Genomic DNA, 16,346 nt, shown 5'->3' on the forward strand with positions numbered 1-16,346 from the left:
ATTCAATCTTTACCACCATAAGATTTAAAAACAAGATTTTAGCTTTAGTCAGGACTAAGCTTAAAAACCTATCGACTACTAGTCACTCCGTGTCTGCAACTGACCAACTCGCAGTTTCTCCTCTTGGAACGGCCTTATCCGAAAACGGTGGCAATAAAGACCTGAGGCGAGAAGCCTTTTTCTGAAGACTGCGGCCAGAACATCTAAGCGCAAAAAATGGCTTGGAGCACTTTCAAGGATTATGGCCAAATGATGGAAGAGCAAGGGCGACCAAGCGCAAGGTGCTTAGTTCAGTACTGTTGTACGCAGCACCTATATTGCGCAAAGAGCGCTTTCAGTACAAGAAATACAAAGAAGAACTGAAAAGAGCTCAAAGCAGTTTTGGTTCTGGCGGGGACATTTCCAATAGATCTGCAGGCTAAGGCAAGAACCGAAACATACCGGGAAGGAAGTTGTAGGACAGAAGAATACATGGCCAAATGGCAAATGGAATGGAGCCAGGACACAGGGAAAGCTGGATGGGACCAAACGCCTAATTCCCGACCTTAGAGCGTGGGTCGATAGAGAACATGGAGAATGCAATTACTATCTCACGCAAGCTTTGAGCGGACACGGTTGCTTTAAGTCGTACCTAAAGAGGTTTTACTTGGCAGATGATGAGCTGTGTGATTAGTGCAATGAGATTGAACACACCGCAGCATACACTTTTTGCTTGCCAGAGATGGATTGCAGAAAAAAGGGAGGTGGAGGGAGTGATTCATGGTGTTCTAACCGTGGATACATTAGTGCCTCTAATGTTGGACTCTAAAGAAAAATGGGAGGAGGTTAACAACTGCAAGAGAAAAATAATGTAAGGAAAGAGAGAAATATAGTATGATGAGATGCCCGGTTGATACAGAGGAGTAGAAGAAACAGTCCCTTAATCTTGAAGCAATACCAACAAGGTGATCCCAGAGTTAAGCGGAGAAAGAAAGGTGTTTTTAGTGAGTAAGAATCTCACACTACCACCTACTACGGGATGGGTAGTGCCTATGTAAGGTTTTTCCCCCATCTCGAAAGAAAAAAAAGAACCTCTAAGAAGGGGACCACGAAGGCTAAGGGAGCGAGGACTGACAGAACCGAGGCAGACCAAGCTCGGCGAGGACAATAGTCCGGTCTCCACCTCAGCACAAACTGATTCTTCACTATCCTCCAAGTGAGAGACGAGAGAGGATAGAGGACAAACACGGGCCTCCATTTACCTCCAAGTGAGATGAAGGGATAGAGGCAAGACACGGGCCCCCAGTCACCTCCAAGTGAGGCCGGAAAGGGATAGAGGAAAGACATGGGCCCCCCAGTCTCCTCAAAGTGAGATGAGCTGCTGATGTCAGGCATGGGTACTGGAACCAGAACGGGTGGAATCCTCAAGGGGAATTCCAAGAAGTATAGAGTGACCTGACCGACTTCATAAAGGAAGACACAATCCTCATAGGCCACGGTCTTGAGAACTACCTCAGAGCCTTCAGGATGGTCCACTTTTCCTGCGTGGACACGGCGGTCGTCTTCCCTCATCGCCGTGGGTTGCCGTTCCACCGGGCACTGTACGTCCTCGGCAGGTCGATCCAGGACAATCCTGAGAGCCACGGCAGCACCGAGGACGTCAGGGCCTGTCTGGATTTGTTAGGTATAAAATTTTTAACGATTTTAAGATATTATTTGAAATTAAAATTTAATTACTTTTTAAAATTTCAATAATTATTAACTAGATTGTTTCAAAAATTTTAATTTTATAATACCGGTTATACAATTACATTTTTTTAAGATATCTAAATTATCCTTAAAAAAATTTAATACACAAACAAAATTTCTAAATTTTATACCTCACAAATCCTGACTTTTAGATTTAGTTTGTTATATTTATTATTATTTTGTTTGTCAGTTTTCAAAAATTAATATGTAACTTTTTTAATCAACTTCTGTGTGTTTAAATTGATTGATATATTTATTGATGATAAGTATTGGAAGTGCAATAGATGATATGTTTTATTTAATAATATAGATTTTTACCCCGATCAAGAAAATGTATGCTTACATAAGTTTATAATTCTAATTTGGCTAAAATGCATCTACTTCTATCACTTGCACAATGCTTATGATATAAGGGGAAGAGTGTGTTATCTCTTAGATTTTCCTTTTAAATACAGTAAAATTGTTAAGGGAGACAACCAGTTTCGATATGTGTTCTGGAAAACCTTTACAGATCTGATCATCAACACGAGGTTCTCCGGTGTCAAGGAGGAAAACTACCGCGGCATACTTCAAGAACGTTGAGGGAAGTACAGAGTGACCTGACGGGTTCATAAAGGAAGACACCATTCCTCATAGGCCACGGTCTGAGAACGACCTCAGAGCCTTGAGGATGGTGCACTCTTCCTGCGTGGACACGGCGGTCGTCTTCCCTCATCGCCGTGGGTTGCCGTTCCACCGGGCACTGAGAGACCTGGTAATGTACGTCTTCGGCAGGTCGATCTAGGACAATCCTGAAGGCCACAACAGCACCGAGCACGCCAGGCCTGTCTGGATTGGATAAGGCATAACATTTTTAACGATTTCAATATAACATTTTTAAAATTAAATACCATTATGGGACCTGAAACTCCTGGGGTATATCACATGGGATATTCCCAGTTCGCTTACCACGGTTTAGAAGTTTATGCTCTTTAAATACGTATTCATATATGGTGAGTTTGCTTTCTTATTCTCAATTCTTGTTATTTTTACATTGCCACTTCCCCACGAACATGGACTACCTATTTTGTATTATTGTTGTTTATAATGTTATTATTGGACATTTGTAAAGTTTTACGTGCAGTTCAATTACAAAAAAAATCAATTACCTTAAAGTTCAGGTAGTGACTGCTTGAAATTTGAAAAGTGGTAAAACATGCATCCATCATAAATACGTAAGGGGAAATTAAAAAATATTATTAAGAATATTATTTATGACGCTAAATCATCTTTTTGCCACAAATTGTCACAGATTAATTCCTTAATTATGATTTACTAAGTTGTTCATGTCAACAAACCCCTGACCTACCGGCCGCCTGCACCACCACTCTATGCCGGTCAATATGGAGCCCCCCACATTAATATAAAATTAGTTCATGTGTTCCCCAATGATTTAATCAAAAATTATTAATTACAGAACTTTTTTAATAACTCTAAATAACAATTTTAACTAACGGTCAATAATTAATTTTACAAACATTTAAAGAAACAATGAGTATTCTTATCCTCTGTTAACCATTAAAATTAATCAAATAAACAACCATTCCTGTAACAGACTCAGGCCACCAGTTACCTCTAAATCAGACGAGGGGATAGAGGACACACACGGGCCCCCAGTTACCTCTAAAACAGACGAGGGGATAGAGGACACACACGGGTCCCCAGTTACCTCTAAAACAGACGAGGGGATAGAGGACACTCACGGGCCCCCAGTTACATCCAGGTGAGACAAGGGGATAGAGACCACACGGGCCCCCAGTTACCTCTAATTCGGACGAGGGGATAGAGGACACACACGGGCTCCAGTTACCTCTAAATCAGACGAGGGGATAGTGGACACACACGGGCCCCCAGTTACATCCAAGTGAGACAAGGGGATAGAGAAAACACGGGCCCCCAGTTACGTCTAAGTCTGACGAGGGGATAGAGGGACACACACGGGCCCTCAGTTACCTCTAAATCAGACGAGGGGATAGTGGACACACACGGATCCCCATTTTACCTCTAAATCAAACGAGGGGGATAGTGGACACACACGGGCCCCCAGTTACATCCAAGTGAGACAAGGGGATAGAGAAAACACGGGCCCCAGTTACGTCTAAGTCTGACGAGGGGATAGAAGACACACACGGGCCCTCAGTTACCTCTAAATCAGGACGAGGGCATAGTGGACACACACGGATCCCCATTTTACCTCTAAATCAAACGAGGGGATAGTGGACACACACGGGCCCCCAGTTACATCCAAGTGAGACAAGGGGATAGAGAAAACACGGGCCCCAGTTACGTCTAAGTCTGACGAGGGGATAGAAGACACACACGGGCCCTCAGTTACCTCTAAATCAGACGAGGGCATAGTGGACACACACGGATCCCCATTTACCTCATAAATCAAACGAGGGGATAGTGGACACACACGGGCCCCCAGTTACCTCTAAGATGAAAGGTTTCCATTGGACCTCAGGGGACACTAATTATTTTTAGATTGTAAGGTCACGAGGGGTTGCCGCCCCCAGTTTACATTGCAATACGCCTGTAGTTTTTGCAACATGTGATACCGGGGTATATCCCACGGTATATCAGCAGGGCGCCTACAAAGTAAAAGAAATTACACCTTTACAATATTAAGTAATACATATATTTCTACTAGTGTTATAAAAAAGGTCCTTTATAATGCCCATATCGCTCTTATCTTAAAGGGAAGGTTTGCGAAGCCACAGTTTTGTCAGTGAGTAACGAGTGATGGCTTGTCTTCTTAAATTTTATCCATTTACAGTTACTTATACCATTATGGCACCTGGAAGGACTGGGGTATATCCTATGGAATATTCCCAGTTCGCCTACCATGGTAAGAAAATTATGCTCTTTTAAAAGATATTTATTATATGGTAATTATGCTTTCTTATTCTCAATACTTGTTATTTTATATTGCCAAATACACCCCAGTTACATGGGCTGCAAGCAGCGACACTAAGTGCCTTACCATTATGGCACCTGGAAGGGCTGGGGTTGTATCCCATGGAATATTCCTAGTTCGCCTACAATGGTAAGAAAATTATGCTCTTTTAAAAGAGTATTTATTATATGGTAATTATGCTTTCTTATTCTCTATACGGTTATTTTTAGATTGCCACATTCCGCGTCACATAGGTTGCTGGTACCAGACCTACATTCCTACAATTATGGCACCTAGAAGTGCTGGGGTATAAACCAAGGGGTATTCTCAGTTTTGCTTACCACGGTTACAAAATTATGCTTTTTAAATACTAATGTAATATATTAATGGATGAACTTTAAAACTTAAATTTATCATAATCTCTTGCAAATAAAATTAATAATATCAATAAATTAATACCATATTGATGTAACTTACATTGATGCTACTTACAACCCCCCACCACCACCATGTCCACGCGTCTCTGTGGAGCCCCCAATAACCAATTTTGGTTATTTCATGTGTTTCACATAATACTATAACAAAATATTAATTAACAACAAATAGTTCAATAATTTTATTTTTTCTACATTTTAAAATGGGCGCTGTTTTGCCCTAGTTAAACCAGTACATACAAATATTCTAACCAATTATATCCTGTATCTTGTGTTTCTTAATGTGAATGTAATGCTATAGTCATATTACCCACATATATTACTATGAGATGAGTTTGTCCTAAACCCTGTCCCAGTATTTTCCCCTAACCCTTCCGAAAGTTCCCAGCAGACCTCACCCCCCCCCCCCCCAGGAATCTAACCCCCCTGCTGGTCATTCCCGGCAGAACGTTAGCGTGCCGACCCAAAAGCTCCCCTACCCATCGTCACGAACAGACTAGGACACGTCAAGGAATAAAATATAATATGTCCTTCATGAGCAATATCTAATTTACAGAACCGATAAGGTGCTTTAAAATTTATTGGATAGCTACGTCACGACGGGTTTCCAGCACAAAAAGCCTGTAGTTGTGGCAACGGGTTGATACGGGGTAGATCCCACAGTATATCAGCAGGGTTCCTACCAAGGTTACAAAATTATACTTAATATTATTTATTAAATATACTTCTATTATTGTTATAAAAACGACCTTTATAATGCCCGTCCTATATTAAAGGAGAAGGTTTGCGAAGCCATAGTTGTGTTAGCAAAGTAACGAGTGATGGCTTGTGTTTTTAAATTTGATCCATTTAAGAATCAGCTAATGGAGAGGCTTGGGCTACAACACATGCCCATAGAATCATAGCATAAAATATTGATATTATAGTATATATTTTGTTATATATTTATTTGTTATTTTTGGATAACCATTTAATGCTTTTGCAACAAATAGAGCACTGGGCGCCGGTAGTTGTGGTAAGTGCTGGGGTTATCCCAAAGCGTATCCTCAAAGCATTTGCCAATCTAATAAAATTATGATCTAAAAATACGTATTTGTTATACGGAGAGTATGCTTTCTTATCCTCAATACTTGTTATTTTTATCCTACCAACTTGTTATTTTATAACTGATCCTATCAATTATTTTATTTGTTGAGGTACCGAAAACAGAGATTACTTCAGCAGCAAACAGTGTTTTCTATCACTGGGCCCGTTTTCTACCCCTAACCCCTCCTGCCCATCCTTTTCCCTTTCTTGCAAAGGTCTCCCTTCCTCCCAGGGAGGTATGACCTGCAGGCGCTATGTGTGGAGTGGGAATCTCCACCGGAATGAACGATCCTCTGAAGGGTTTCGTCAGGACCCTCCCCCGGGAAAGAATCCCTCTCCAGAGGGACCGTCCAGACGTCTACGCCCTTGACTGTGGATGGGCTTTACAGTCAGGGACCTAGAGCTCTTGAAGGTCACCGTGATCACTCAGGACGGCTATGTGAAGTACGAGTCTCTGGTTCGACCTGAAGCCGAAATCGTACACTACAACACGAGGTTCTACCAATCTCACGAAATTATCCTCTTTAAATAAGTATTTTATTATATGGTGAGTATTCTTTCTTATTCTCAATACTTTTTATATCGTCAAGTCCCCGTTACATGGGCTGCAAGCAGCGGCACTACGTGCCTACCATTGTAGCACCTGGAAGTGCTGGGGTATATACCATGGGGTATTCCCAGTTCGTCTACCACGGTAAGAAAATTATGCTACTAAATTAATTACATATTATCGGATAAACTTAGTTGAATTTATATCATTATCGTGCAGGTAATATCAATATTCTATAATTAATACCATTTTGATGTAACAGTCTCAAAGGTCCATCATTGAAAGCGTTGTCGTTTTTTCCCATAATTAGATTGAGAAGTGTTCCAGACCATCTCTAAATTCAATTACGATTGGTTAGGGAATACTGTTCATACTACAACAGATTTAAATGTGAGAGAACATTCCTAATTATATAATTGCATCCAGTTTAAAATTTAATATTAAATTGCGTATATTCACTCAAATTTTTAAGGCGGTAAAAATCATAAATGTTATGGTAAAAAATACAAACAAGTATTTTGTTTATTATTTATGACATAACACCATGTTTCACACAAACTGTTTAATGTAAAACATGTCATAATTTATTATAACTATTCCTTTGTTATTAATTACTATCCTCTTCAGATCATCAATTCCTACCCTACCAACTACTTACACCCCCCCCCTATGTACGCGCGTCACTTTGGAGCCCCCCATATTAATTTTTTTTAATTCATGTGTGTCATATAATTTTATCACAAATAACAATTACCAACAAATGGTTGAAGAATTGTATTTTGCCAACAGTTAACAATGGGTCCTGTTGGCCCTAGATAAACCATTAGATAAAAATCTCATTATGAGCTATATCCTGTACCTTGTGTTGCTTAATGTGAATGTAATGTTATAGTCATGTTACCCGCATTATATACTATGGGGTTTCTAAAGTTTCGCCGGAAAACAGACTTTGTCCCAGTCCCCAGTCCCAGTTATTTTCCTTAAAACATTTCACATCAAAACTCTATCCCCTAGTCCCCTACGTCTTTACAGTTGTGAGCTGCACAACTGCCTCAAGACGTACCTCGTCAAGCCAAGCGATCTTCTTGAGCTGTGTAAGTTCCTACGTTTGTTTAGTTCTACTCAAAACGAATATAAACGTTTGGTTCTGGGTCAAACTATGGCACAGAGACTCGAGCTCCAATGACAAGGAGTGGACCAGTACTATCAACAGTGGAATCAATTTTTGTGTTGGTAAGAGAAGGTACTAGGTACGATCTGCAACATTGCTTCAAAACACCTCCTCAAACCTAGTGAACCTTAAGAGCTTTTGTCTCTATGCATATTCAATTTTTACCCACCATACGAGTTAAATACAAGATTCTAGCTTTAGTCAGGACTACGCTTAAAAACCTATCGACTACTAGTCACTCCGTTTCTGCAACTGACCAACTCGCAGCTTGCCTTCTTGGAACGGCCTTATTCGGAGAAACCGTAGCAATAAAGATCTGAGGTGAGAAACCTCACTCTGAAGACAACGTTTCGCCGGGAACAGGCTTTATTCAGGATCCCGTCCCAGTCCTCCCCCACCTAACAGGTCCAACCAGACCTCTGCGCTCCAGTCCCCTAAACCCCCTCCTGGCTATTCCTAGCACACCTCTGTCCTCCCAGTCCCCTAACCATCCCTACTTGCCGTTCCCGGCAGAGCCCAGCCCGCCGTCCCAGGAGGTCCCCTGCATGCCGTCCTCGGAGAGTCCAGGACACTTCGGTCTGGTTAGTTTATTTCTGTCCATTTTTAAAAAACCGGTTCAATAATTACAATTTTGCAACATTTAAAGAAACAATAAGTTGTCAACCATTACAACGAATCTAATAATCAGCTATTACCTTGTGTTTCTTAATGTGAATTTATTGTTATTTTCAGGACAACCCCATATATATTATGGGGTTCCTACTGTATCGCCGGGAAATGGTTTTATCCAGGGTCCCGTCCTAGTCATCTCCCACCTAACAGGTCCCATCAGACCAATGCCTCCCAGTCCCATGACCCCTCTCCTAGGCGTTCCTAGAACACCTCTGCCCCCAGTCCTTTAACTCCCCTACTGGCCGATCCCGGCAGAACTCAGCCCGCCGTCCCAGGAGGTCCCCTTCACGCCGTCCTCGGAGAGTCCAGGACACTTCGGTCTGGTTAGTTTATTTCTGTCCATTTTATTTAATTCGTCATGACTTTGCTCAAAATATTTTTAAAAGATTTAGTTCTTGTACCTAATATACAATAATTAAAAATGCCATTTTTATAACTAAATTGCACTACCTTCGATTTATTTGGTGTTTTTAATGCAAAATGATTGAAAAATATTTTTTATTGTTATTTAAAATGAGCAAATCTATTATTATACATTTGTTGTTTATAAATTTAAACTGCTCATAGCTTTTTGAAATTGGAACATAGTTAATAATTTTAAAACAAAACAAAATAGCAGATTAATATTTTAAATTGTTTATTTGGAAAATATCATCATAATAAAAAATTAAACTGCTTATTTGAAAATAACACTGCTACTACTACTACCTTAAGATTTATTTATTTGGTTTTCAGTACCCAGTCTTTTGGGTTTTAAATAGTATATGTGACAAAAGCATCAAAGATTAATAGCAATCTAAAATAAAGAAAGTAATTCTAATTGTTTGTTGTTTAATCGATAGATGGCGCAGCACCGAAAGCTCCAGTGACGAGGAGGGGCCCGTACGAGTAGACGGCGAAAGCCTTGGTACCTCGGTGCGAAGAGGGAGCAGTTGTGAGCTGCACAACTGCCTCAAGAGGTACCTCCTCAAGCCAAGTGAACTTCTTAGGCTGCTTTCTACCTGGTCACGCATGTTTGTAAGGAACAACGAACAGCTGAAAAGCTTCGAATTAGGGCATAATACAATATACCAGTGTTACTAAAAAAGAGATCGATCCAAAATTTTTCACATTCTTCTGATATTTTCATCCTATTACAGTTCAACAAATGTCATTTCTCATTCTTTAAAAATGAAAATTACAAAATATATGACTAATTTATTATTTGTCTCATTAATGTAATGGGTGCTTTGTAAAAAATAAAGTAATGTTTTTACTTTTTTTGCTCCATCCATTACCAGATTCGCAGTAATCGGTTCCATTGAGGACTATTCCCACTAATCTACTTCTCAATTCCACTTATATCCCTAAGGATGTTGAGTCTACAGGTACCAATATAAGAGCCCTATCCTAACCAGTACCACCTATCCTATCATCTTTCATAAGTAAGTATCCCGGCTTCCTACAGATGTACAACCCGGTGACGTGTGTACAGTAGAAAACCACCGGTACGAAAGGTTTTCTGGAGGGATTCTTCGGGAACCAGAGGATCGTCCAGACTCGACATTGATGGCTATGAGATGGGCTTCCAAATAAGAGCGTAAAGCTGTGGAAGATCAATCTGGTCACAGAATTGCTCAGAACAGAGCGCAAGTCCTGATACCGAAATAAAAAAAACAATGACCAAATCAATGAACGTTGTTTCCTCCAGATGAGCGCTTATAACAATATCTCAAAATCCGTTCTAAGTTTTTCAGGTGTTTCCCTAACGTTCTATAGGAACCCAAATATATCATCTGGAATAGGTAAGCGACTGTAATTAAAATTTATTAATACACACGTACCATTTCAAAAGAAAAATCTGGAATAAATAGTCTACTCACAACATTTCTAAATTGAAACCCTGTAAAGTAGTACTTCCTTGTCACCGACAATGGGGAGTACCTAAGCAGCGAACAATGTTCCTATCACTGGGGCCGTCTCTACCCCAACCCATCCTGCACATCCTTTTACCTTTGATGCAAAGGTATCCCGTCTTCCCAGGGATGTTCGACCTGCAGGCGTCATGTGTGGAGTGGGATCTCCACCGGTATGAACGGTCCTCTGGAGGGTTTCGTCAGGACCCTCCCCCGGCAGAATTCCACTCCAGAGGACCGTCCAGACGTCTACGCCCTTGACTGTGAGATGGGCTTTACAGTCAGGGGCCTAGAGCTCTTAAAGGTCACCGTGATCACTCAGGACGGCTCGGTAAAGTACGAGTCCCTAGTTCGACCTAAAGCCGAAATCGTAGATTACAACACGAGGTTCTCCGGTGTCAAGGAAGAAGAATACTGCGGCAACTTGAGGACGTTGAGAGAAGTACAGAGTGATATGACCGAGTTCATAAAGGAAGACACCATCCTCATAGGCCACGGTCTTGAAAAAGACCTCAGAGCCTTCAGGATGGTCTACTCTACTTATGTAGACACGGGGGTCGTCTTCCCTCATCGATCCAAGACAATCCTGAGGGTCACAAGAGCACCGAGGACGCCATGGCCTGTCTGGATTGGATAAGGCATAACATTTTTAACGATTCCAATATAACATTTTAAATTTAAATATCAATATGGGACTTGAAACTCCTGGGTTATATCTTGGGACATTTCCAGTTCGCCTACCACGGTTAGAAATTTATGCTCTTTAAATACGTATTTATTATATGGAAAGTATGCTTTCTTATTCTCAATACTTGTTATTTCTAAATTGCCAAATCCCCGTTACATGGGCTGCAAGCAGCGACACTACGTGCCTACTATTATGGTACCTGGAAGTGCTGGGGTATATCCTATGGGATATTCCCAGTTCGCCTACTACGGTAAGAAAATTGTTTTTTTTTTTTTTTTAAATACTTACATATTATAAGATAAAGTTATTTAAATTTAAATCATTCTCGAGCAAGTAAAATTGATATTCTATAATAAATACAACATTGATTTAACATATTTTAAAGTTTATCAGCGAAAACGATGTCAAATTTTGCATAATTAGATTCAGAAGTGTAGATTCAAATGGTTCAAGAATTGTATCTTGCCAACATTTAACAAAGGGTGCTGTTAGCCCTAGTTAAACCATTAGATAAAAATCTCATAATCAGCTACTGTACCTTGTGTTTCTTAATGTGAATGTAATGTTATAGTCATGTTACCCACAAATGTACAATGGGGTCCTAAAGTTCCGCCGGGAACAGACTTTGTCCCAGCCACAGTCGCGGTCATTTCCCATCAGACCTCTTCCGCCCCCAAAGTCACCTAACCACCCTACTAGCTATTCTCCGCAGAACGCAACCAATCCTCCCGAGAGGTCCCTTACCCGTCCACGATCTGACGAGGACACTTCGGTCTGGTTAGCTTATTTGTGTCCTTTTTTATTCGTTATGATATTTGCTCAAAACTTTGTTAAAAGATTAAAATATTCTAAGTATCGCACGAGCAATTTATAACCTTTTTAATATTTTTAATTATTGTTCTTTTTAACGTTATTATTGGCCATTTCTAAAGTCTGTACCTGCAGCCAATTTTTAATAAATTTCAATTATCTTACAAATTTCAGGTAGTGACTGCTTGAAATTTGAAAAGTGGTAAAACATGCATTCATCATAAATACGTAAGGGGAAATTTTAAAAATTATTTAGAATATTATTGATGACGCTAAATCATATTTTTGCCAAAAACTGTCACAGATTAACCATCTTATAATTCATTGTAACTATTCCTTAGTTATAATTTACTCATCTTTTCAGGACAACAACCCCTTCCCTTCCGGCCCCCTGAACCACCACGCCAATATGGAGCCCCCACATTAATATAGGTTAGTTCATGTGATCCCTATGATTTAGTTACTAATTAAGTAGAGAACTTTTCAATAACTATCAATAACAATTTATAACTAACGGTTAAATAATTAATTTTACAACATTTAAAGAAACAATGAGTATTCTTAGCCTCTGTTAACCATTAAAATTAATCTAATAATCAACCAAATCCTGTAACTTGGCCATGATTTTGACCAAAATATTTTTAAAAGATAAAAATATTACATGTATCTCATGAGCAAATTATATATAATACAATAATTATTTTTTAAATTATCGTATTACATATCATTCTCATGGAAAGGAGCAGAACTGATGGCTCGAGTGACAAGGTAGTTTTTGTGGAAATTAGGCTAAAAGAACATATTTATAATTATAAATAAGAAAACATTGAAAAATCTAAATTACTTGAACATCTAAATAACTGGGGGCCCGAGAACACACTCGGGCCCCCAGTTACATCTAAATCAGACGAGGGGATAGAGGAAACACATGGGCCCCCAGTTACCTCTAAGTCAGACGAGTAGGCGATGTCGGGAGAATGGGTACTTGAACCAGAAAGATTGGAATCCCCAAGGGGAAGAAGTTCGGAAAAGGTAAGGGGTTTGGGCCAGCATCCAAATTTACGCAGTAGATGGAGCCAAAAAAAATGGACCATAGGGGACACTCCGTGGCCGTGTTAAGGTTTCCACTGGACCTCAGGAAACACAGTGACCGTGTAGAGGTTTCCAGTGAACCTAAGAGAACAATCAGGGGCTCCGGAAAGGTTTCCATTCGACCTCAGGGAACACTAATTATTATTTTTAGATTGTAAGGTCACGATGCAGAGGGGTTGCCGGCCTTAGTTTACAGTACAATACGCCTTAGTTTTTGCAACATGTGATACCGGGGTATATCCCACGGTATATCAGCAGGGCGCCTACCAAGTAAAAGATTTACACCTTTACTAAGCTGTGGAAAGGTGTGATATGAAAGTGACTAGATTAGAAGGGAAACTTATATCTACTTTGACCAAAGGGAATACTTTCAGGCCATGATCCATTCTGGGTAAGAAACCCCCTTTTAGTTCTGACATGAGCACAATTTCAACCAATTGATCACAAAAGGTTAGACTATCAGTAATTTATGAAACACATCAATTGTACAAAAGATAAAGTTTAGTCATAACGCAACTATCAGGCTTTACGTAATATTGTAAACTGTTAAATGGAGACACTGAATTGAATGGGGTTTTGAATCACATTAATAGTATTTCCCCTTCCATCCACCTCACAATGGAAGTGGAAGTCCAAAATTAGCTTCCTTTTTGGATGTGTGTGTGTATTAAGAGATAGGGATATCCTTAAGACTTCTGTTTTCGAAAGAAAACACAAACAGGAAATAATTATATTATCAATCGAACCATAAAAAATTAAAAAATCAGTCAAAGAAAGAGTGACCTACTCGGTATTTGATAGAGCAAAGAGCTTAAGCTCAGATAAAAACAGATTAAAAAAGAATTTAAGGAAGTTGAATCAAATCTTAGACGCAATGGATACCCTCAATTAGTAATAAATAAGTGCAAACGAACCACAATAATCATTCCTGATTTAGAAAAGCGAAGTGATAAATTTGCGTTTGTATCAACCCCTTATTTGTCGGGATTATAGGGAAAAAGTAGAAGAGTAGGTAGAAAGTATTCGCCGCACCTATCATAGTCAGTTGACAACGAAATCTGCATGAGGAGCTCATTCGTAGGTTGCTGGTCGAGGAGTGCAGAGGCGTAGTACACAGTTGTGTGTAGCCTAGTGTTTTATTAAGTGTATTTTTAGAGTTAGTGAAGTTATGGTGGTTCCTGATGTGATTCCTGAACCAGGCAGTTCTCCCTCCTACTCCAACGTCAGAACGTCCCAGGACGCCGATACCAAATTTGTCATCTCCCCGGCGATCCACTTCGCAGTTAGATCTTGGAGTGTCAACGTGATTCCTGGCTTAGGCATGTCACAACGCCCTTTCCTTCAAGGGAGACGAGGGGATAGAGGACACACACGCGCCCCCAGTTACCTCCAAGTGAGACGAAGGGTTAGAGGACAGTCACGGGCCCCCAGTTACCTGCAAGTGAGACGAAGGGATAGAGGACAGTCACGGGCCCCCAGTTACCTGCAAGTGAGACGAAGGGTTAGAGGACAGTCACGCGTCCCCAGTTACCTGCAAGTGAGACGAAGGGTTAGAGGACAGTCACAGGCCTCCAGTTACTTCCAAGTGAGACGAAGTGATAGAGGACAGTCACGCGCCCCCAGTTACCTGCAAGTGAGGCGAAGGGTTAGAGGACAGTCACGGGCCCCCAGTTACCTCCAAGTGAGACGAAGGGATAGAGGACAGTCACGGGCCCCCAGTTACCTGCAAGTGAGACGAAGGGTTAGAGGACAGTCACGCGCCCCCAGTTACCTCCAAGTGAGACGAAGGGATAGAGGACAGTCACGCGCCCCCAGTTACCTGCAAGTGAGGCGAAGGGTTAGAGGACAGTCACAGGCCCCCAGTTACTTCCAAGTGAGACGAAGGGATAGAGGACAGTCACGCGCCCCCAGTTACCTGCAAGTGAGACGAAGGGTTAGAGGACAGTCACGGGCCCCCAGTTACCTCCAAGTGAGACGAAGGGATAGAGGACAGTCACGGGCCCCCAGTTACCTCCAAGTGAGACGAAGGGTTAGAGGACAGTCACGCGCCCCCAGTTACCTCTAAGTGAGACAAGCTGCTGATATCGGGGCATGGGTACTGGAACCAGGACGGGTGGAATCCTCAAGGGAAGAAGTTCGGGAAAGTGAAGGGGTTCGGGCCTGCTTCAAAATTTACGCAGTAGTAGCAACCACCAAACTGGACCACAGGGAGAACAGTGGCCCCAGGTAGGTTTCCACTGGACTAGTCGACGTCCGAGTGCTAAGGACATCTGATCCATACACAGAATTTTAACAGTATTTGACAGAACGTATAACGTGCTTTAATAGAGAGTATGATTTATTTTTTCTCAATAATTGTTATTTTTAAACCGTCAAATCCACGTTACATGGGCTGCAAGCAGCGACACTACGTGCCTACTATTATGGCAACTGGATATGCTGGGGTATATCCCATGGGATATCCACAGGTCGTCTACCACGGTAAGAAAATTGTGCTTTTAAAATACTTACATATAATCAGATAAACTTATTTAAATTTAAATCGGCATCTTGCAAGTAAAGTTAATATTCTATAATTAAAACCACATTGATATAACAGTTCGTAACAGTTCATCAGCGAAAGTGGTTAACCCAAAATTAGATTCAGACCATCTCTAAATTCAATTATTATTGTTGGGAGAATAATGTTTCACTGCAACAGACGAGTGTTAGAGAACATTCCTAAGTCTATAATTTCGTTCTGTTTTAAATAATTTTTCAATTGCGTATATTCATTCAAATTTGAAGGGCGGTACAAATCATAAATATATAATAGCAAATTTAAACAATAATTTTGTATATTATTAATGGCATAGCATCTTGGTAGACACAAACTGGTTAGTGTTTTACAATAGGTGCTGTTAGCCTTAGTTAAAACCATTATATAAAAATCATATAACCAGCTATATTCTGTACCTTGTGGTTTTTTATTACCTACCTCCATGCCTAGAGGATGGTTCTCTCGTCCTGTGTGAACACCGGTGACACAATGATCAATTTAAAAATTTTCAAAAATTGAAATGTATAAAAATTGGATAATGAGTTATTTAAAATGTATTAATACACATGTAACATTTCAAAAGACATATCTGGAATAAATACTAACAGATTTCTTGAAAGTTTCGTCAGCAGCTTCCCTCGCAACAATCTTTATGACTGATACTCATAACTCCAAAACTTGTAAGATGATAAGGACCATGGAGCACAAATGGGGTTGCTTCTAAAAGTATTTCTAGAAATTGTAAC

The 16,346-nt window shown here is 40.4% G+C and overlaps 3 protein-coding genes across 3 annotated transcripts; all 3 read left to right on the top strand.

The window, feature by feature from the left end:
- The first annotated feature begins 2,398 nt into the window (after nt 1–2,398).
- LOC124368011 (36.4 kDa proline-rich protein-like) lies at nt 2,399–8,806 on the top strand. Its single transcript, XM_046825282.1, has 5 exons — nt 2,399–2,487; nt 3,323–3,490; nt 7,766–7,827; nt 8,268–8,480; nt 8,637–8,806. Exons 1-5 carry the CDS (start codon nt 2,399–2,401, stop codon nt 8,804–8,806), a joined length of 702 nt encoding a protein of 233 aa, XP_046681238.1.
- Nucleotides 8,807–10,646: 1,840 nt separating this feature from the next.
- LOC124368012 (putative exonuclease GOR) lies at nt 10,647–11,108 on the top strand. The gene has a single exon (XM_046825283.1). The coding sequence runs from the start codon at nt 10,647–10,649 to the stop codon at nt 11,106–11,108; it is 462 nt and encodes a 153-aa protein (XP_046681239.1).
- Nucleotides 11,109–14,229: 3,121 nt separating this feature from the next.
- Nucleotides 14,230–15,126, top strand: LOC124368013 (serine/arginine repetitive matrix protein 2-like). Its single transcript, XM_046825284.1, has one exon. It carries the CDS (start codon nt 14,230–14,232, stop codon nt 15,124–15,126), a length of 897 nt encoding a protein of 298 aa, XP_046681240.1.
- Nucleotides 15,127–16,346: the final 1,220 nt, after the last annotated feature.

Source organism: Homalodisca vitripennis, chromosome 8 (assembly GCF_021130785.1).
Source record: "Homalodisca vitripennis isolate AUS2020 chromosome 8, UT_GWSS_2.1, whole genome shotgun sequence".
NCBI classification, from domain to species: Eukaryota; Metazoa; Arthropoda; class Insecta; order Hemiptera; family Cicadellidae; genus Homalodisca; species Homalodisca vitripennis.

Bases quoted from the DNA above. Each gene is read 5' to 3' on its own strand.
- LOC124368013 (XM_046825284.1), top strand. From the start codon at position 14,230: ATGGTGGTTCCTGATGTGATTCCTGAACCAGGCAGTTCTCCCTCCTAC.
- LOC124368011 (XM_046825282.1), top strand. From the start codon at position 2,399: ATGGTGCACTCTTCCTGCGTGGACACGGCGGTCGTCTTCCCTCATCGC. The intron at 7,828-8,267 runs GTAAGTTCCTAC...CGCCGGGAACAG, and splicing joins AAGCGATCTTCTTGAGCTGT to GCTTTATTCAGGATCCCGTC. The intron at 8,481-8,636 runs GTCTGGTTAGTT...TGTTATTTTCAG, and splicing joins GGAGAGTCCAGGACACTTCG to GACAACCCCATATATATTAT.
- LOC124368012 (XM_046825283.1), top strand. From the start codon at position 10,647: ATGAACGGTCCTCTGGAGGGTTTCGTCAGGACCCTCCCCCGGCAGAAT.